The sequence below is a fragment of the Parus major genome, chromosome 6, assembly GCF_001522545.3.
Source record: "Parus major isolate Abel chromosome 6, Parus_major1.1, whole genome shotgun sequence".
Lineage (NCBI taxonomy): Eukaryota > Metazoa > Chordata > Aves > Passeriformes > Paridae > Parus > Parus major.
Window position 1 is genome coordinate 28,207,848 of NC_031775.1, and position 23,640 is coordinate 28,231,487.

General features: G+C 35.3%; 1 protein-coding gene across 1 annotated transcript in view; it reads right to left on the bottom strand.

Moving 5' to 3' along the window:
* Nucleotides 1–4,766: 4,766 nt before the first annotated feature.
* The window catches only part of RAB11FIP2 (RAB11 family interacting protein 2), a 32,409-nt gene continuing 13,535 nt past the window's right edge, over nt 4,767–23,640 (bottom strand). The window contains exons 4-5 of the mRNA XM_015633320.3: nt 13,058–13,103; nt 4,767–9,454 (exon numbers count right to left, since the gene is read on the bottom strand). Of these exons, the coding sequence (XP_015488806.1) occupies nt 9,227–9,454; nt 13,058–13,103 (274 nt within the window). The 3' untranslated portion in view covers nt 4,767–9,226. The remainder of the gene's footprint in view (nt 9,455–13,057; nt 13,104–23,640) is intronic.

Sequence of the window (23,640 nt, forward strand, 5' to 3'; positions counted from 1 at the left end):
AGGGAAATCCTCCTTATTCAGGTCCCTTCTTTATTCACATGTACTGCCTAAAACTAATGAATCAGAGCTGAGTGTTCTCACAGTTCTAAGTGAGAGGAGGAAGACACTGCGTGTATTTAACAGAACATGCCCTCAGACTTGGCAACTTTTCAAACAAGTCAGTGATGTCCCACATGACACGATCAGCAAATGCTACCTTTCATTTTGAATGTTCTCTGGCTAACACACTTCTGTGTAGTAAAGTCAGACAGGAATTGCAAAGGCTTAAAGACAAAGAATATCCTGAACTGATATTTGAAATTAATCTGTTAATTTGCTTCCTTTCCCCTAGGACTAAAGTGACTTTCTGGTCTTAGGGGGACACGTACCTTATTCAAGAAATCTGTTCTCACCTTGCCATTTATTTCACTGTGGTTTGCTCTGTTTAGAATGTGGCTTTGAGTCATCCTTCCAAAGTTCAGGATAGTTTTCCAATGAGCTCCTCAGAAACTTGCTTTGATCCCGGTTTTGGCAGTCAGCTCTCGTCACATATTTCATTTGTTACTTTAGACGTAAGTTCCCGTCCAAACCAGCCCAAGAGCAAAGCAGAGGAACAGCCTCCAAATATGGTCAGAGCTAAGCCAGTCTCTGGAGTAGTTTAACACATGGGCGTGCATAAGAATGAAGAGAACTGGAACAAGTTTTAAATATTGCTCTAAATAGACTGCGGTGAAATGTTCAGCACTTAAAACTAAACAGAAAATCCTGAAACAGATAAAAGAATAACCATGAGCCTGTCAGCAAATATAACTGTGATGATCAACTCCAGCAATAAAATTCTGCTTAAACCCTCTGAAATCATATCCAGTGAAACAAAGGTTAAGCAAAAAACCCTTATTGAGTATTAGGTTTATAAAGAGCTAATAAAATTTATACCATTAAACACAACAGATGAGGTTTTTTTCCAAAGCAATTATACCGGACAGTTACAATAAAAATACTTACCAGAAAAACAACGCTTCGGTATCCACCAACTGAATCTTAATTCAGATCACAAATTTCTTTTGCTTTTAATTAGGATTATTTCATTTCTCCCCACTATTGATGGATGTTCCTTTCATCAGTCTCTCAAATTCAAATTCACACTATTTCACAGTACTCTGGGTGTGGATTATGAGGCCAATTACAAGAGGGTCTCAAACAGCAGTCACATTAATCAAGTGAAATGTTGCATGCTTTGTAGCCAAATATAACCTGGCCACTAAGAAAAAAAAATCCTAAAAAGTTTCTAAATCTGAAAAATATCAGAAAATAGGAAGTTTTCTATCTGATCCTGGAAATATAAACAAGCCTGGTGTGCCATCTACTTCACAAACACCAAAAAGCCAAGACCACATCTCATAAAGCATCCACATTTTGTAACTTGGTCCTTACAAGCAGCACCTGCTGCAAACAGATTCCTACTCTCTTTCCTCGAGTTATTCAGAAAAAAAGCAAGTTTGATGTTACCCTGTTGGATAAAGGAGAGCCTGAAGCTACACACTCAAATTGAGCTGCTTGTACAAATTTTTAGGCTTGTACAAATTTTTAGGAAAGCCTTACTTTCACCCAGAGCTCACTTTTAACTTCTACAAAACACAAAAGAGTCTATCAGATATACTTTGGCTTCGTGTACTTCGAAAAATAATAATTTGAAGTCTCACAATATATCCTTATAATTTAAAATATATAACTGTGGTAGCTGTTGAATCATAACTATAAAACACTAGAGCACATATCTATAAAGGAATTAAACTATAAATTGCATGAACACTTCAAATTGTTTCTTGTTATAGAAGTTTAATTATTTAGTTTAAAATAGCATGTAAAAACTCCTTAAAAATAGCATATTTAAAATGCTTATCCAAATGCAATTGCTATGCACAAGGCAAGACTTTTCTTTAAAAAAAAAAAACCCTGACATTTTGTATTTTGTGCTTCAGTGTTCCTTAAAAATAAGAACTAAGTAATCTACAATTAGCAAAATATAAGCATATTTAAGCTATGAATTATAAGTTAATGAAATAAGCTGCTTTAATGGGAAAACATTTTATTAGGAAATGGAAAATACTCATAGCTGGAGAGTCAGCAGTTGCTTTTAAAGGATGCAATTAAGCTGCCATTATTTTGGCAAAGCTCTGGTCTCAAAGAGGCAGATTTTCCTAATGCATTGTGGAAGTCCTTGGCAAATTACACAATATTCATTAAATTTAAATGGAGACCCTTGATGTCTTCTGTAAAGATGTCCCAGGGAGTCAATTTTCAAGGAATTCATAATGTGGGCAGCAAGTTATCGGAGAAGGAGACATTCAGCACCTCGGAAGGCCCCAGATGAATGATTTAGAGGAGGTGATATGACACATTTTGGCCACTCCACAAGATCCTGAGCCAGACACCCACTTCAAGTAACAGCAGAGGAAACCTGGCCAGCCACATGCTGCATACCCCAAATTTCCTCAGACACTTCCTAACTTTCCTAGGAATGTGGTTTGTTCAATCCCTGAATTCAATACCAAGCGTCAGCAGGGCTGAAAAAGCAGAAGTGAGAGCGTTGATTCTGCCCAACACCTGTTCCACACCTAAAACTTTGAGAGTTCATCCCTCTGTTAAACTCCCACTTTTTGGGGGTTTTCACCCCACCAATAATCTTGTTAGTAAGGGATGCTGTGTAACCTCTTCCTGTTACCAACAGAAGCTGGCACATGCTGGACAAATAGATCCCTTAAGATCTGATTTTTTTATTGGGTTTTTTGAATCCAGCAATGGAATCTCCCCAGTGTTGCTTGTACTCATTCCCTGCATGTCACCCAGTTTGGGCTGAAACAAACTAAATACATCCCACCAAGTTTCTCCCCTTTTTAGTATTCAGCTTCATTTAAACGTTGCATGGCCCTAAAACCTTTTTAAGCTGCTTACTTTTAAAGTATAAACATGTCAGTGTTTAGCCATGGAGGGTACTTTTCTGTCCTAAATCATCATCCACTTATCAAAGACCAATCTACATTGCTAAATGCTGTAAAAACACATTATAAATACATTGCAATAATCCCCATGTAATAGCCACTGGCTTCCAGCTCTGAATATACTGATATTTATATAAACATTACACAATGAATGCCACACAGTTTCCAGGTTGGGCTGCACTCAGTGTGGTAGCCTTCTCTTATAATTACTCAATAAGCAGTACAGAAAAGAGCAAACAGCTTCCTTTAGCAGATAGTCTTATTCCTATTTCTTATAAAATGGCACTATTACAAAACAATCCAACAAAATAATCCAACTTTTAATTCATTAATCCAGAAAAAGAGATGGATTTTTTTAATCATTATTTATAACTTTACAAACATGCTGTTGTTACACAAAAGGGCAACATATCCCAAGTGAGCTGCAGCCAGAACTTGCACAACACTTCCATAAAAACAAATTAAAATAGGGAAATGAAATCCTGAATTTTACTCTCTGTGGTTCCATAAAAAATAACTTCAATAAGTGCAATTGGAGAGAGAATTGTCCTTAATGATACTTTTACTTTACATCTAATTTCAATAGTTCTTTAACTACTAAACTATATTTAAAATATCCTTGAAAACCTTTATTAGGGGGGTTGAGATGGTTAATAATGCAAACTCCAAAGTCAACTTTGTGCTGGGGAAACTGGAAGCTGTTTAATCGAGTTGGACTCTCATATTATGAATGGGACTGTGGCTGGTATCAGCTAACCAAGATTATGCCTCTGAGGGGGGAAATGGTGTGGTTCCCTTTTCAAATGGGCACAGAAGCTGAGATTAGTTACCAGATGTGAATTACAGATGGAAACTGGTATTTAACAGGCAGTGTGGTGCTTTCTGTAAAATGCCTTCTCCTCCTGTCCTCATTCCTGAGCTCTCACACACCAGAAGAGCTGCAGAATCTGTGATTTTGCCATGGGGAGACACAGCTGATGGGATCTGTAACAACACATGTGGAAGTCCACAGACAGCTCACAAACTGGCTGTGATTTCCCATAACCACCACGTTTCATGGACACCTCAAAGAGAGGAATCCTTTCTCAGCTTTCTGAGTCCATAGATGTATTGACAAAGGACCTGCTCACAGAGCAAAATAACTGTGAGAGAAGGAATCACATCCCTGTGGAATTCAAAGCTCCAAGAAACTGGGTGGAAGATTCACAAAACTCTTCTCCCCAAACCAGGACTGTTCTCCACACCATCCAGAAAAGCTGCTCTTGTCAGGGGACAGACTTTGCTGCTTCACAGAAGAGGAGAAAAACTTGTGGGAGCATTATAAAAAATACTTCTGGGTGATGGGGGAGGATGCTCCAGTTTTCTGTCATTCTGGCTGGGTTTTTATTCAGCCAAGTATTAGGAGAAATATGTGTCATGTTTCCCAGATCAGAATTTGCAGAGTGTTTGTTCTCATGCTAAATGCTGTTCTGGCCTGCAGTGCCAAAGATCTCCTGGTAATATTTATACAACCATGGCATCAGAAGAATAGTGCATTTAAAGGACTTGCAGATACCATACTAAAAAAGACAAACAAATTAGGACATTTAAGAATACACCGTTTTTTTCATTAATTCCAAGTTTTGGACAGTACTGAGGAGATTTCCTTTAATGGCTACCCTGTAAACATCTGGGATATTCATTTAGAGCTGTCCCTAAGGAAATACCCCTCTCTGTGCTCTGAGAGCCTTAACACTGTGGAGTTTAGGAGTCACATGCTTTACATAACACAGATTAATGGCACAATTCAATAAATACTGCGGTAGTGCATTGTGGTGCTTTATTAGTGTTAGACATGCAATACTTATTTAATGAACAGAAATTAAAATATTAAGATAACATTTTAATAAAATTAAATGATCTGAAGTTGCAATAATGGAACAAAAATAAAGTTTTTCATGCATTCTAGGTTTATAGTTCTCACAAGTGCATATAGTTATGATTCTGTACCATTATTAAATGTGGGCAAACTACCACTGATTGCACAAGACAAAATAAAACCCTTAAGTTATAAGTAATGTTCCTATCTTTTACAGACTTTGTATATAACCTGGATCTTCAGCTTTTTATAATACATTGTAATACAAGACATCTGGAAGCTTCTAAGATGAATAGGAATGGCTCAACCACTTGTAACATACAGTGGCTTCTTCAGCATAGAAATTATAAAAGACAAAGCAAATGCCCACCATGCTTTAGGAGACTGTGACCTTTTCAACAGAAACAAATCTCAAACCCCTTCATAAACAGATTAAAGTGCTACCTATTGCATATTAAATACTTCCAGTGACTGTATCGAAATTTTTAAGTTATAAATCCCTGAAAATAGGGTTTCCTACCGGAAGTGCTGACAGACCCTTAAATCTAGCATCATGAACACAGCAGTGCTATAATCCTTCAGCAAGTACTTCAAAGAAGGGGAAGAGAGGCAACATGCTCTGAAGCCACCATTGTAAAAGCCCAGCTAATGCCTCTATCATATCTACAACAGCAGTGGTACATGAAAAGCATGAGCTCACTTTACATACTTGATGTAGGACAATAATCTTTCTTTAAAGCTGGAAGTGTAAATAAACCCCCAGTGCAGCAGTAAACACATTAAGACAGCAGTTCTGTTTGTTTTAAGATGCATCTAAGAAAGGGTATCCTATACAGAAAGAAATGCAGGCTAGGATCTAATGAGCATGATTTTCATCAGGTCCCCAAATCATGAAACCTTTCTAAATACAAGGCAACATTTCCACAGCTGGAAAATTACAAATAGTTCCTGACACAAAGCCAACAGCAATAAATGCAGTTATAATCTAAGGAGAATGCTACATTCATTAGGAGGTGGAAAACCAAGCTAAACATAAAATACAGCAGCAAGAGGTAACATATATAAATATTAAACATCCTTCTTGAATGGCAGAAAGCTTACATTTCTGACTTATAACATTAAAGTATGGCCTTCATATTTGTCCTTTTAAGTAAGCAAAATACATGGCTATGAGAAGAGCTGTTTCAAAGGATAATTTCAAAGTATAGTGCATGCATAGATGAACTCTTATGCTAAACTATGAGAGAAAATACCAAAATAATATGGAGATGTTCAAAATTTTCTTCCCTGTATTTTAAAGGGCAAGAAAGAGTGACCACAAGTTTTCATGTTTCAAATGATCTGAAAGAAAGTCCACAATTTTATCCTATGGGAAAAACAAAACTTTCTTTGTTTTCAACATGAACTACTCTGTATGAAAGGTTTCCATTTGAAAGCTGTATGTTTCAACAAATACATGTGGGGTGAAGATGCTTTTTAAAAATAATCTCAGAATACAGGAAAAAGCTACATTTTTTTTTCTAAGCAGAAAATGATGTGTATGTTATCTTTCAAGAATTGCTCCAAAAGCAGCCTGTATCTTTACCTGTGAACTATAAAAAAATCTTCATAGCTGTTAACATCCCATTCTGCCTCTCAGTAACTTTACATTTTCCTAAACTGCATTTGTTGTTCTCCCCTCTTTCTTGTCAAACTGTTAGAAACAAAAGGTGCTTTTATTCACTTAGAGATCAGATAAAGACTAGATAGCACATTCAAAGCCTCACTAAATTTCTTCACTAATGCACAAAAATTGATCTTTTCGCTACCTTTAATCTGCTTATCGTTCTCGGTATGCAAATATGTCAAATGATCTGCTTTTAGTCAATTATGCAGTTTGATATTCTACATTTACATTCTAAAAGAAGTGATTTCAGAGGTGCTAAATATAGTAGAGTTTCATTTTAATAATTATAAGTTGGCTTGCATGTGAGAAGTCATTGGAGCACATTCTCTGGTTAGTGCAGTTGTTAATCCTCAGTGGTGTGGATGATTTAAGCACTGTGGATACTCGAGATGGTCTCATACCAGTTAGCTGAAAATGAGTGTGGAATTCAAAACAATTGCAGAACATTTCCTCATCAACGACATGAGAAAACTGCTGCCTTCAGCCAAGCATTTCAAAATGTTTAAGAACTTTTATGGAAATACTGAGTAACTGAAATACATCTTGGTGTAATTAGAAAATGAAAATCCAATTGAGTGTAAACCCCAACTTCCAACAGCAAATGTACCATAAACCTAGTACATAAACTTTGGCACTTTGAATATATTACAACAAATTTACAGTCATCGAGATCTTAAGTGGGTCAAAAGAACATTCACGTGGTTTCTGAGGTACCAAGCTTGATACATCCTTAGGCTGACAAAAGAGAGACTGCCTGGTATGGGGTGGATTTCTGCATTACAAAATACAGATGCAGAGCTCTACAGCTGGACAGGGCTGGGATCTCTCAGGATCCATCCAGGAACAGGGATCCACACTCAGAGATCCCACTGATGGGTTGGGAAGTCTGGCTGCACACATTTTAGGGACAGTGCTAAATGGGGATGGGAGGTAGTTGCTAAATAAAAGAAGAAAATAAAGGAGAAAAAGTTAAAAATAAGTAAATGAAATCTGAGAATATTTGTTCAAAGAAGATTTTTTGTAACTAGAATAATTCTGTGCTGTCCTACAATACTAATGTTGTCAAAAGCAGTCAGAGAGAACTTTCTCAACCCTTTCACATATAAGTATTCAAGATATTACCAATTTCTACAGTTTTAAAAATTACCAATTTCTACAGTTTTAAAGTTTTAAATACTTTCACATATAAGTATTCAAGATATTACCAATTTCTACAGTTTTAAAGATGAAAATATATTAAAATCTTTTACAACATGAAGAAAAAAAATTGGAATTTAATTTCAAGCTTTTCTGGTCACCTCAGCAGCAGCCATGTCATGATGCTGTAAAAAAACCCAGCAGATCAGGTGCAGAAACAGAGGAGAAGACAGTTATCTTAAATACAAATCTAAAATATTCTCTGCATATGTTTCAAATAGCATTTTACTGTTTCACAGCAACAGAAAATCCAATTAAGACTCTTATTAAGGAAATTAAAATTAAAATCTATTCATCTTAATATTTAGAGGGTTCTCCTACAGTATTTTCTCACTATACCTTCATTATATTGTTTCCAATTCATTGAATAAAAGATACCTTTTTCATACATCATTTTACAAACAATTATTAAATGTTCAGGGAGATATTTACTACATTCTTCTTTCATTTACCTCAATGAAAACTGACTTTTAGAACTATATACATGGAATACAGACATTTATAATGAAAAGCCTAAGTATTCTATATGTGTTAAGCAACATGGCCTATTCCTAAAGGCATATACTTTGTTGTCTTGAGATTTAAAAAGTTAAGACACATGTATCATGTACAATTCAACCTTAAACTGATTTATCGTGTCTATTTAAGTCAGCCTCTTCACTTCTGCTACATATTCATTGCAGGAGAATTTGACTGAACAAAAGTATTCATTTCTTTATTCCATACTTGAGTTCTCTGGTTGTACCTCTGACTCTGTGAACTTTTAACACATAAAGAGGCATGCAGTAACTTCATATAAAAAGATCCTTAAAACAACCTGTTAGGAGCTCACTACCAAAGTTCACTCATTATACACAAAATTCAGCATTTAAGTGTAAAATAACTGGTTCCAGCATGTGCCATGACAGAAATGGCACTTTTTTTTATTTTTATATTATTATACAAAAAGCACATTGTGTAGAATACAGCATTTACTCTGCAAGGATTGTGCATCACTGTTTTCCTCTAATATGTGCAGAACTACATTCCATTGCAACAAACCACACTTAGGTTTAGTAGAGTACTATGCTGGATTGAAAACAGTGGTCTGGATGGCATGCTGTAAAAAAAAAGAATCAATATATTTGACTAATACCAATAATCATTCAAGAAAACATTCATAACAGCACAGGCTTCCCAGATGAAACTGCCACATGGTGAACACTAAGCTATTATATAAACTGCATGGACATATTTATTATGTATTATTGACTCCATTTTAAGTATTCTGTACCTAAATGTATTTTCAAAAAGAAAAAAAAAAATTTTCCTAGGTAATCTAACAGAAAACAACTTTTGGCAGCCCCTGCTAGTGTTTGGATTAAAAAAAAAAAAAAGGAAAGAAACCAAGCCATTGTCTCTCCTCCTCATTTTCATGGAATTTCTTAGGAGAAAAGGAATGAAGAGAAGTCAAAATATTAAAGTGTGATCTCCTTCCACTAATGTATTCAGCAGAAAGTGAAAGTACCCTCGAGTACCGCTGTCTCAGCTTTTGGAAAATTTGCCAGCTTTCCGAGAAGGTTCATATGGCACTCTGAGAATACTGGGGGTTTCCTCCATCACTCGAACCAGAAGATTGTCAATGTAATCCTCGAGCTCACGAATGTGCGTGTCCTTCTTCTTGAGCTGCTCTTTGTGTTTCACCAGCTCCTGCAGAACCTCCTCATAAGTCAGGTTTCGGTATCCTGCAGTGGCATCAAAAGGATTTCCTTCCTGCAGGTAAGTGTAGAAAAACACCAGATTTTATTAAGCAGTTCAGTGTTCCCAGAAAATTGATTTGTTATTGCTTTTTATGTGCAACTCTTGACATGAAAAACAATTTTTTCAGCAACATCTCTGTCTGCTGCACTGTTTTTCCCTCCAACACCCCCACTGAAGCAGACGACTGGAGATGGGCTGCCCAGCTGGATGAACATTTCCCACTCTGTCATCTCAGAAAAAAATCTCCATGAGGTGGGCACACAGTCAGTGTGTCAGAGTGAGTGACCATATGAGCAGGGACCACAACAACAGCTGGCAGGTCCATTTTGGGAAACCAACCACCTTAATTATATAATAAAAAGAGAAGAGCCCTGAGAATTCAACTCCTACTTTAACTTGTCTGAGTTTTTGCCTCTGGAGAGCATCACAGCAAAGCATTTACCCAGCTCTGAATGACATCAGCCCTCATCTGTCTTTCATATTCATATTTTTAGTCACCAGTGGTTCTCCAGGCCTTGGCTTCTGAATCACATAATAAAACTTTCAATTTTAAATAGCAGGTGAAAGTAAAAGGTTGCATCTTACTTGCACCAGAACACTTAAGGCAGAAATAAATGTGTACTTATAAAAGACCTTGCTTTCTTTAAAGCAGGAGTGGCCCAGAATTAAGGAGTAGGGAAAACAGAGTTGTTTCTGTCTTGATTTCTGATGACTCAGTAAGTGCAGGTATGAGCAGAGATGCACAAGTTAGTCATCTTATAAAGGACAGTGTGTGATCCAAAAGACTGTAAACTTGAATGTCTTCTTTCATGTTGTTTTGTAACAGTATCAGCATTGCCAGACATGTTAAGCAGCACACTTCATCTCATTCAGAAATGAAAATATTTAGAAAATATGGAACCCAAAAGATCCTGCATCTCTAACAGGGCACAAGAGATAGCTTTTGTTCACAGTAGAAGTTTGTAATTAAAAATGATAAAGCTTGCACAGCTAAGAGACACACCACATAGTAGCCAAACTCTGTCTTTTTCCATGTCCCATTCTTTTCTTTCCATCCAGCTCCATATTTGCACATTGGCACATGTCGACCCATTAAAATATGCAGCTGGCCTAAGTTTTCAGAGGAACCTAATTAAAAGTGATGGTGCCCTGCAAATAGGCTGAAGTGTGACACATCAGCCTCTCTCCATCAATTATACTCTAACAGTAGCTCTCAAAAATATCTGCTTTTAAGGGTTTCTCTCTGCACTTGAGACATCTGATGTCACATTTATGGATGTATATTCAGTATTTTAAATGTACCAAGTAAAGGGATGGTAAGTAATCAGTAACTCCCACTTCATTAAAATGCCTAACCTGATGGAATCTTTAAATTGGTTAGTAATCGATTTTCAATCAGTATAGAAGAGAAAATAACTTCACTTGATGGTCAGATTTTTAGCACATTTTCTTCTACTATGAAGGAAGCAAAACTTTTCTTTATTAAAGTTTATTCTTTTTACTAAATTTTTGTACACACTGGAGAAAATATCATTAGCACTTATATGCCTGAAAGTTAGTGTTTGTCTTATTTTCTGATTTGGCAAAGGGACAGGAATTAAGGTGCAATAATGTTTTTAATTATGCAATCAAGTTTACTGGAAAATTGTGTGTAATATATATGCTTTAAAGATGCTTTATCATACACATGCTCTGTATACATCTTGGGTGGGGATAAGCTATCACATTAATTATGCAAGAAAATTCCAGCTGAAATATCCTAGTATTTAGAAATCAATATTGTTAAAATTAAGAAGATTGGGTATGTTCAGATTGAGCCAGTAGGTGATGTTTAAATGTATAAGGAACACTTATTTCTTTACAAAAATAGGTACCACAGTTTTAATGCATAAGAATACTCTCAAAATGAATTTTTAAGGGAAAAAAAATATTCTAAACAAGCCATGCAAAGAATGATTGTCTCAGCTACAAAACCCTGTTGGGGTACACACTGCCAGCCAGAGGAGACCTCAGATAAAGTGAAGGCCTGGCAATCCCTGATCATCTCTTCATTGTTCTAATGAGGAATTCTGCTCTGGGAATATCATCTAAGCTACTTTCACATCTTTTGTCCTACTTACTTCATCTTCCTTTCAGTTCTTAATTAGGCTTTAAAGAGCTCACGCTGCCCTTTCAACTGGCTACTGCTCCCATTTAAACACTGCTTTCAGAGACAGGTGTTGGCATCAGAGGAGAAGACATACAAACATAATTACTAAATAACATGCACAAGGAAGAAATATAATAACTTGGTGAGGGCTATTATTACAGAATCTAATAATAAATTACTTCAAACACCTTAGAAAGCAATCCTGAATATTTAAAAAGAAATTCAAATGGTTTCATTCAAAACTATGGTTGAGATAGAGATTCTTCCCCACCTAATTTGTATTTTGCATTAAATGAGCGCCACCTCATAATCCTACAACTGACATTTAGGATGGCTGGTATTCCAAAAGTAAAATCATCAAGGATTTCTTTTATCACCTTTAAATCCTCTATATAAAACAATTCACATCTTATTTCTTAAAAGAATTAAACCGATGCTTTTACCAGCAATAAATTACATGATTTGCAGTAGTACATTTACAAGCACATAGAAACTGTAATTATGGTTACTTTACAGACAATGGCTGCTAAGTTAAATCAATTTTTTGATGTCTCTTTTTGTCAGAGATTAAGTAACTGCCTGGTAGAATTCAGTTTACTATCTGATCAAAGGCAGCCTTCAAATACTCTGACATCTCCCACCAGCTACTTACATTATAAAAACTTGGGCATTTACAATAACATCAAATGTTATTACAAATCATTTACATAAACCAGCAGAAAACAAACAGTACAAAGTCATATTTGCTTGTGAAACTTGTTTTCTATATATTTTAGAGATTGAAAACAAACCCACTTTTAAAGATGTCATCTATTCACAGAAAAAATTCTAGTAAGACCACATTTTCCGTCAAACAAAGACACTGCCCAGGCAATCTGTGGATTATTTTTTGTCTTTTCTTAGGACACAATTTATTCAAAGTACTTTCAGAAACAGGAGCATTTTGAATAATACCTTCTAGTATTTCTACTTTTTAGTGTTTTCATCTGTTCATCTCTTATGAGTATTATTAATCCTACCACATATCAGGTCATAATTTCAATTTTGATCTGTCTTCTGAAGACTGTCCTCAAGTCTCTGATTATAGTGATGGTAAACTCCTGTCTGGTCAATTAATAAATCACTGCCTAAAGCAGAATTCCTCACCTGACCATTACTTCTCTAGAGACATCTAAACCACTCCCAAAAATTCAGGTTTTAGGGGTTTTTACTTTTTGTGCAAAGAACTAAATATTTCCTTCCTCATCATATCACAGCTAACTCCATACTGAATGCAAAATTCTTCTTTATTTCCAAATTTACATTAAGCCTGTGCATTTCTATTAAGAAGACAAGAAAAAAAACCCAAAAAACAAAACCCCAACATTTCCCTATAAGAGGTTAAAAATAATAAAAGCTTATAAGCTCATACAAGTACCAATTAGTTGGCATTTACTGAAGACTTTCCATAAAATTTCATAACTCACCGTTTTTTTCCTGAGATCCTCAATGCCAGAAGGATTCACATTAAAACTGCAGGGAAAAAACCATACCAAACAAATATTAGCAGTGCACACTTCTTTGACCAAAATATCTGCCAGAATTAGACACACAGCTACAAAGTATTGAATGTGGTTTATCTTCTTAATTTGTTAAACTTAGGAAAAGAAAATATTAGAAATTAAAGGAAATTTTAATATATTTGTTGTTCACAATTCTTTGTATTTTTCATATTCTTTTTGTCATAAAATTTGAATAACTAATTAAGAAATTCAAGAAAGGCTATTATGGATGTGGCTTCCTTATCTATCTCTAGACTTAGCTCGAGCTTCAAAGCACAGAGTGCTACTTTAAATGAAATATCCTAGAAACAGGTCCCTGGGATGAGTGATTAAAACCAACAACCAAACCCTACAGACTCACACGTGTTTCCAGCTTTCATGGCAGCTCCTAGAGGACAAAGTTCCTGCAGAAATTCCACTGAGATCACCAGCTTAGGGCTAAGAAGCCATCTTCTGTCAGCTACATTTATTTTGTACTTAAAATTGAGTAAATAATCTATTATTTTATAAACCTAGTGATTATTGTGCAGACCTAGAAAACAAAGCTCTCTCCTAATGTTGATACTGATAAAAACAGCCACTGTCTAAATGTCAGGCTTAAGGAACTGTCCACTCAGACTGGTGTAATTATTAGCAAATATCTTCAAAAATCAGTGCTGCTGTGTTCTTATGTACTTGCTACAGCAAGTTTGGAGAGAAAACATTCTCCAAAAATGTGTTCAGAATCTGGATATGGCTCACAAATATTATTTACTTAGTAGCAGCACAGCAGACACATTCTTTCACATCACAGAATCTGTTTTGTTAGACTGCCTGGACTGGCTTTGAGGGTGATGTGTGACTGAGAGTTACAAAAACATATATTATTATTTTTTTTAATTTTCAGGGTTTTTTTATATTAGGGAACATGTACTTTGTGACTGTTCACCACTCTGTTATCTGAATTTATAAGCCATGTATTTCATGGTATAAAAGGAAAAAGGCAAAAATTTATGAACTAAAAATACGTAAAATGTAAATGATAATATTTTCCTGTAGAGGATTTTTATTTTAAAATTTATTTTTGTTTATTTTTTTATTTTTTTTTAGTCTGATTTTTAATTTCCAAAGCAGGAAAACTCTTGCTCACACAGAAGTCCCATAAACCACCTGTGGGCTGAGGGTATTTGACAGTGACAGGATTAGAGGACCAGTCACAACCAGAAACTCGGAGGTGTCTGAGGAATCAAGTCTGGCTAATTCCCATTCTACCTGTTTGTAACAGTGATCCCCTGCCCCGTTTGCTGGAGACCACTTTTGAATGAGGGGCCTTTTCCATGGGGTATTGTCCAGGCAGGGTCCCTCCCTCCCAGCCTCCTTTCAGCCTCACACTGATGTGTCAAACACATGATGAACTCGCTCCATTCATGGCTGCCTTCCGTGATCCCAGGACAAAAAAAATGAGTTAACTGAACTGGATCGAATTAGCTTGGTGAAAACCAAGAATGTCTCTATTTAACGAAGTGTGGCGTTAATTTGGGATATCTTTCTTTTGGGACTGTTTCCTCATGTTAGACAAGATACAGAATAATACAGCCTGACTGCTCAACTGGGTGACTTTCTGAAAGGTTAAAAAAGCAGGATCTTTCACTGCCTTGAATGACTTTATAGTTTCTGTGAAATAAGTTCTGGGACTCTTTTTTTTGTAGTAGCAGCTTAAAACGAAAGCAGCAGCTCTGACTATGAGAAGCTGCGTTTCAAAATTAGAAGTATAAATCACTGGAAGTACGGACTAGTTGTTTGGGTTTTTGGTTGTTTTTTTTAAAGCAGTAAAAATCCTGCAGTCATTTCTGTAAAATTATGGACATCATAACTGCAATTACAAAAGAGACCATCTGCGTATTTTGCAAGAAGAAATTTGAATACACTTGCAAAATAAAAAAAGAAAAGCAATTAAAATATCCCCCAATAAAAATCCAAATGCCATGAAGACTCATACTTTAAGGAGATTTGTAGAAAATATACTGCTTCTCAAGGAAGAAACAGGTGCTGAGATTGCATAGAATAACATTTTTCTAAACCAAAGTGTCTGCTAAGTAAGGTGGGAGCTCGTCAGCCTTGCTGAGCCCTGCAGGGTTTCCTGCCAGTGCTCCCAGCCCAAGGTGAGTGTGAGCAGATGCAGACTCCCACCACTGCACCCCTATTTCACTGGCTGAGGAGCAGGTAACACTTTCAAAAGAAAATCCTGTAAAATTATAAATGCAAGCAGTTGGTGGAGTTGTGTCTTTGGTGTATTGAAATTCACCAGAGCATTTATTTTTTAAATTAAATTTCATCACAATAATAGACCCCAAAAAGTTACCACCTCACTTGATTACTGGCAATAATTAATAATTATAATAACTAATAATACAGGCCTCTAGGACTGCAGCCCACACTGTACAAGCACCACAGGCTTCCTTTGAGTAGCCATTCTCTTGACTTCCTAAAAGCATTCTGAAACTATTGATCTAAACAATTATAAAAAATACCATTGTTTTCTCCAGAGTTACACTCACAGTTCATAGTGATAGTATTAGTTATAATCCAATCTCAGTTTTTTCTCAAGGATTCGATAAACTGGCAGGGAACTCCTGCTACAGACGAAATTCATATGTTCACAGCTTGGGAAAAAAGGAATCTTTTTGGATTTTTGTACTGGTTTTTGGAGTGAGGCTTACTGTGAACAGTGACTGTGAAAAACTGGCACTGTGGGATTCTATAATTATTGTTTGTCAATTATGCCCAAACTAAACTTGCTCAGTTTACAAGTGAAAAAGATATTTCTTTTCTAATAAATGGACTTTTCATGTGCCTTATGTGCCTCCAGGTGATGTCTCATACTGATTTTTAACAGTTTGTCTCTTAGAAGTAATAAACTTTCATTCTCTCAGATCACCTTTAAGAAAGGAACTACTACAAGAGAGGTAAATGCTACCAGCAGAGATGAAAAATCAGCTGCAGTAGGATCATGGAAGTGACTCTGAGCCACCCAACTCACACATCACCCCCACCCTTCTCCAGGTACAACAGACTTCTCTAATCCAGCACAACAATTAGTCCTGTCCCCCATTCCACTCATCTGGGAATTCAATTAGTGTCCTTCACAGTTACCTTATATAACAGACATTTTTAACAGATTAAATCATATCCATTATTTTATTGTTCCATATTATTTTATGAACTTTCTTTTTACGTTTTTCTTGAATGGCAAATTTCTGGGGTTTTATTAGCTTAGATTTCAATTTTAGCTCATCTGAGACAATAACCCTTTTTTATCATCCTGCTCCTGAGAGGAGAAATAAAAATAGTATAAACTAATAATGGAGACAGATATACTGCAGGGCTGATTCTGTAGTGGTTTGGGTTACTATTTCATAATCATAGCAAGCATATTATTTTGTACTTTACTGTTATTTTCTCTATTAAAAAATTCATTACAACTACATGAAGCCTTTTTTTTTTTATATATAACACTTTTTTTTAACCAGTAACTAAATACTTGCATTCCATGTTGATAATTTACAGTTTGTATAGGAAGAATACAGTGGAGTTGAGTTCAGGATGTATCACAAGCTCAAGTTTATGACGGCATCTTACAATTTTGTTTATTGAAGTTTAACGGTAGTTAAAAATTCAAGCATCAGGTGTAGTGGCTGCTTAAATATTTAGCTTCTGAATGCCTAGAGATTAAAACAAACTTTATCAAATCTTTCCTGTGACTGATTTAAACATTTTAGTGCCATTTAGTCTGACAACATAATGAATGCGAATCAGACTCCTAAATTATCTTCCATGGAAAGAATATTTTCTTAAGGAGCAAAAGCTTTTTACTTATCTTTTGCTATTCATACTAGTTACATGATAGTAGTGTATACAATTAGAAATTTAAATTCGGATATTTACATTAATCATTACTATTCAAAGTATTAAAATTTATGTTAACTTAACATTCTGTAAAATATCCATTATACCAATGAGCTAAGCGTGAGCTTTCCATTTCTTTCCTTTAATATGGAATGTCTGCATACAGGTAATTAGCAAAGCTCTGCCATACTCATTTTTCATTAGAGTTGAAATTCCTATTCCTATCCTACTTCTTGGTCTTTGGACTGATTCTTACTACAGTAACTACAGTACTTTTTTTGGGATTCTCACAACATATATCAAAATCTTGAAATATTAGGATACCATTTAGGTTATTACTATTGCACTAGGGAAAAGAACCCAAAATAAATGAATAAAATCAGATCCAGTTAATGAAATTCAGAAACTTAGCCTTCCATAGAATACTGTCAGCCTGCTGTGCCTGGCAATGCAGACCTCACTTAATATTCTGAGAAGGAATGACTGTCTTGTCTGGCAGCTAAACAAGTACAGAATAAGCATATTACCATTTATTTTGCAATTAGATTCTGGGGAACATCACTTAAGACACTTCGCTGTATAAATTGCTCTGCTGTCAAGCCATGTTCTGTGGCCTTTTGGAGCTTGAGTAACCCCAGGAGGACACAAACAGAGGATCAGGTTTTATGGCTATCACTGTATTTTCTTGATTAGCTACAATTTTAAGTATATAAATATTTCTCCTTTTACTAGGAGTTGTGCTATAGGAAAAAAAAAAGTTTTTTTTTCCTCCAGAGACCACTAAAGAACTGTTAGATTAAAAGTTGTGCCAGCATCTCCACTGGAAGACCCTATTATTAGACATCTCTAAGTCAACAACCAAGTATCAAACAAATCAAACAATCCTGAAGCTGCATTTTACACTAAAACTTACAGATCCATTTTTGAATTATTAAAAGAGTAGAACTAATCCTCAGTTCTTATAATGAAACAGAAAAAAAGAGAAGTGCATTGCTATTACATAGTTTCTGCATTTGTTAATAAAGAAACAATAGAACAAATTATTCTTTTTTAAAATGAAATAGAACAGGCAGTGCATTTTCCCTTGGGAAAGATAATATGCCTCATGCATCCTCTCAAAAAAGATCTCACATGCCCTAATGTGCACCAAGAGACAGTGAAAGCTTGAAAAAATCTTGTCATGCAGCCAGCAGGATGAACTCTCCTAACAGTATTCCTAGAACAGTCAACTAATTAGGAGTGACTGATTGCTGGTGAGGAGTCTGCAAAAGTCAAGATTAATACAATGTATTTCTACAATATCCCTCAAAGAATTGATTGCTCCAGCCCACCTTAGTCATGTCCCAAATGCTGGGACCACTGCTTTGTAGGAGCTTTGTTAAAGATTTCATTATTCTCTTATCACATGCAGTGAGCTTTTAAATCAGATGATAACAATCCTGGCAGGACAGACTAAGAATCTCTGCACGACTTCTGCTTGTTTTGTAATTTCTCTTTACCTCTCATGTATCATCAATGTATTTCTCTTGTTGAAATAATGTTCCACTGACAGCTTTACCGCACTGAATTACCAAATATTAACAGTCTAGAGTACAATTAAAGCACTGTCATAGTCCATCAATATTCTATCTAGACTGTAGATCACAACTGACTAAAGTCTTGCCAAATTTCAGTAGAGAACTGAAAAAAAAAAAAAATATTCATTTCAAGAAAAGCAATGCAGAAGAATACTGGTCTTAAAATAAGACATCCTAACACTACCAGAGGAAACAAAATTCTGAAAATACCATGAATTCACCTGATGTCATTTTTTACTAACTGAGAAATAAATGTGCTAAAATGTCTTAACAGACCTTATTGCTTTAGCAAGCACAGCAATATCTAGAGACCAACATTTCTGAAAAAGGCATGTGAAAAGTAGAAAGAGTGAATTGCGTTGTACACTGGATTTCCTATTTGGCAGAGAAGTACAAAACCACTACAATCCTTTGCTCTCATCAGGCAACTTTTGGGGCTCATTCCAATGGAGCTGCTGCCAGTAACTCTGCAAGATTGAAACCATTTAGCAGTGACTTTGATTATGCTGAAGTTATTGCACTAAAAACTCACCCTCAGTGTGGTTTGGGATAACAGGTTTTACTTTAGAACTTCAGCTGACTCGAGACACGCACCTGATCTGCTGTCACAGCTCAAGTGACAAGCAGGAACCCAGAGGAACACTAGGATGTTGCAAAAGCTTCTTTAACCACCTGACCATCAAATATTCAAAAGTTAATGTGAGCTGAAATGTAGCAGACATCAGCTGTTCTTCAGCCTTAACAATTTAATATGATCCAAACACATCGCTGTTATCAAAATCCTCCTGTTTTCACAGCATCTCACTTGTTTTTGAACAAATTTAATAATGACCACATCAAAATGCAGAGACATTGCTTATTTCAAACATTGCCTCCGTTGGGAAAAACAAAGCTGCAGTCCCTGATTTGTTTGGAATGTGTGGCACTGAGGAGACAGGCAGCTCTAACAGCCACATGGGATGGAGGTGGGAGAGAGGCTGAAGAAAATCACCACATTCAGAAACTACAAGCAGAAAGATGTAAAAGAGTTGAAGAATTAGGTTGGTGGTTTGTGTTTTTTTCTTTTTCAGTTGCTAACTTGAAAATCTGTTGAAGTAGTAAGAGAATACAGGAAAAATAATTAACATTTTCATAATTTATGCTCCAATTCACCAGTGATTAATATTATAAATATGAGCATTAATTGCAATTGTTACAGTGAATCCTAGTGAGACACAAGTTTCTTTCTCCTCCACTACTCCATCTTCCAGGTTGCTTAGAATGTAACATACTTACTGTCACAACTTGAGATAAAGTATAACCTGTATGTAGACACAAGCTTTATCTTATTTTCTCTAAAGTATAACAATAGTTAGGTCAAGGAAATGCTACTTTAGAAGGGTTTTATTAATGCCTCTCTCTATTCATGTATATATATATGTGTATATACAGACACAAACATTATGTATGTATGTGTATATATATATACATATATATCTATATATAATGTTCATTAGAAAGCTCCCAAACACAACCAATCCAGTTTCCTAGACCTGGAATTCGATCTGACTAGTAACAACCTGTCAGCTTTAAATATTGGACTATTTGTCTCCCTGTGTCCAGTGCCTAAGATCTTGTTAATTACCTAAACTCCCTTTCTGTAGGTCTTGTTAATTACCCGTCTCCTGTCTCAGAGGACCTTGTTAATAACTTGTACAATCTCTCTAAAAAGGTCCTAATAACACATTAAAATTAAAGATGCTTTTCTTTTAGCACTTGTCAAGTGGTGTAAATTGAGAAATTTTCACATCAGTTTATTAGCCTGTAGTGTAGTGTCATGTATTTTCCTAAACAAAAACAATTTCAGAAAAACGATGCACAAGCTTTGGTTATGGCACAAAACAATCTTTGTTTTCCAGGAGCACCCTCAGTTTCTTTAACTGTGTTCAACACAAAAGCCACGTGGCTTCTGACTGCAAATTAACCTTCTGAGAGCCACAACAATAGCAGGAATTGTAAGAATGAGTCCAATTTAAGGCAGTATTAGGTAAAAGTTTCAAAACAGTGCATTAAGAAGTACAAAACCAAAATTTTTATTGGTAAATGCTGGCTAAGAGCACTAGACATTGTTTGCTTAAAAACTCTTCACTGGCTGTATGACACAAAACATCTGGAACCTACAGATTTTGTAGTATTTGCAAAACCAGCATTTTTTGTTTCACTATGAGACTCCTGCATTTTTAAATTGTCAAGGAATCAGCTCATAAATATTTCTGCTATCCTACAACAGACAATGGAACCCCCAATCTTAACACGCAACACTGCAATATCATAGCTACAAAAACATTTTAAAAATACTCATTTATCCACTCAGCATTTGCAGAAGGTACAGCATCATCCCTATTTTACAGATTTAGCCAAAGCCAGGGAACAAGCCTTTGCCAAATCAGAGATTAATAGAAATTAGGGGTCCATATTTTGTGATTTCCTGTCAATAAGTATTATATACAAACCAAATAGGTTTTGTTTTTCTTTTCAAAAATACTTCTAAAATCTTCTTGAAACAACTTCTAAAATCTTCTTGAAACAACAGTAATAAGTAATAGCAATAAAAATAAATAACAATTTTCAAATAATCCTGGCATACTTGCTTTTGAAAAAAGAAAAAAAAAAATCCTACAAGTGTTGCTGAATAGCTCCTGTAATTTTTGGACCAGCAGCTGAAGAACATGTGGAAGATGTACTTATCTTCATTTGTTTAATTAGTAAGTATGAGTAATTAGTGACAGAGCATGCAGCTAAACACTCAAGGATGGGCTGGTGAAGGGCTATTCAGCAGCACACCCAGCTGATGTTATGAGCTGTTATTCTCCACATTGTTACTGCTCAGTCAACATCACCAACCACAATTAATTAGGATGGACTCAAGCCTGACCTGAAGTTCACCAAAGTCACTGAAAAGCTTCCCACTAAGGTTAGAGATGTGGCTTCATCAGCACTGAGAACCTGACATTCACATTACAAATGTGAAGGATCTGGGTTTGGTATTTTTGAGGGGGGGTGGGAAAGAGGATTGCTATGGATTGGGTTTTTTTCCTTCCACTTTGCTCTATGTCCAGCCTATTCCCACAGACTGGATGTCTTATGGCTACAGTGAGCTCCTGGAATAATTCTCCAGCAGGATTTCATCAGACAGGAATCCAGCTCAGGATGTCCCATCACCCAAACCAAGGTTTAGCTAAGTGGGGTTAACTGGAAAGATCCACCTGCAAAGCAAACACCTGATCCACAACTGAACACTAATTTTGGACACACCTTAATAAAAAATACACTGCCTGGTTTACTTGCAGAAATGGGATTCATCCAAAAGAGCTTAATAGCACATTGAGTAAATAAGAAACAACCCAAAGACTAAATTCCCTGTCTACATTTTCTGCATACTGAATTTGTTACCCAGCCTCATTTATTTTGTGGCCACATATTCATACAAATTCTTCCTTCAGTATTACTAGTTCAAAAAATTAAAAATGGATTCTATTCAAGAAATCCTCCACAGATAAAAGGTAAACTTAAACAGTAAATTTATTAAATATGCACATTTTGTATTAATTTCTACTTCAAAAGAAAATAATTGTATAAGATACATCTGAAAAAAAGTAAACTAAGTCTAAAAGGTTCACACAGAACATCATAATGAAACATACAAAAATCAAGAGCTTCCAACTTAACTTATTGCATGCTAGATATTATGCCATAATAGCTGTCTCACAAAAAAGGTCAGAATGTTTACTATTTGTGGCTTTTTGAAAATAAAATAATATCTATTTTTCTTATCAAAAGTTTATGTTTACATAAAAGTCAAGTAAAAGGGACTCTCATACAAAGACAAACAAATGACTAGAGTCCTTCTGAATGGGCACTGTGATGAGCTTTTTAATTACAAAACAAAGAAAAAAAGTCCATCATGATTACCATTAAGTTTTATATTTATCAAGATCTTCTGCATGCTAGAACTTCAAAAGATTTCACTACTTATATCTTGCATCTGCCTGAATAGAGTGTTTAATTTAAAAAAAATTAAATGCTATGCAATTTTAATTGTTATTTGAATTATTTCTCTTTAAAGGGACTTATTTAAATGGAAGTTTAACTTCTGACAAACCAAGCTACAATCTAACCTTACACTAATCCAGATAAATACTTCATTAAATAAAAAAATATTCTAAGATTGTCTATAAACATGTTATTTAAGACATTAGGAACTGACTGGACTCATAGAAGGCACAAAGATAATTTGTTGAGGTCAGATGAGCTTCTAGCAACAAATTCTTTTCTACAGCAGCTCCATTTCAGTTCATTTCCCTAATTCACATCCATGATTAGTTTTGTTAAGAAAATGATTCTAAGTTTAAATCAGGAGTTCATGCATTCAAACCCATGAAAAAAAACTGAGCTGGCACACAATAGGATCCCTCTGTTCTAAGAGAACAAGATAACAAAAAACATTTTTTTTTTAAAAGAAACAACTCTTGTGTCATTAATTAAGGAATTAATACACAGGAAATAGTGAATTTTTTACAACCATGTTTTCCATTTAAAACAGTGATTGATTTTACAGCCTTTAGATTACAGTTTGAAGCATTTTAATTTCATATGCATTTTCTACCAAATTTAAGTCATTACACAGAAATGAATCATTACCTTGAAAAAGCAAGGACTGCTATTTTCTGGCATTTATATACAAAAACAAACAAAAAAAAATGCAAAGTAATGAAAGTTAATTAACTTCTTAAATATTTATCTATCGTAAACAGTATATGTGGGTGGCAGTATATAAATATATATATATATATCTTCATACATGTATAAAGAGAGACACAGCCTATCTTTCTCAGTAGCAAACAAAACCTAGGAAGGAAACTAACTGTGGGTTACACTTTTTCTTAAGGAAAACAAGTAAAGCATTGATAGACAAACAAAGATTAAAATGGATTATTTAAATCAAAGTTGCTTATCAGCCCTGTAATTTAATTCATTCTGCTCAAGACATAAACTGCTGCCTTGTGC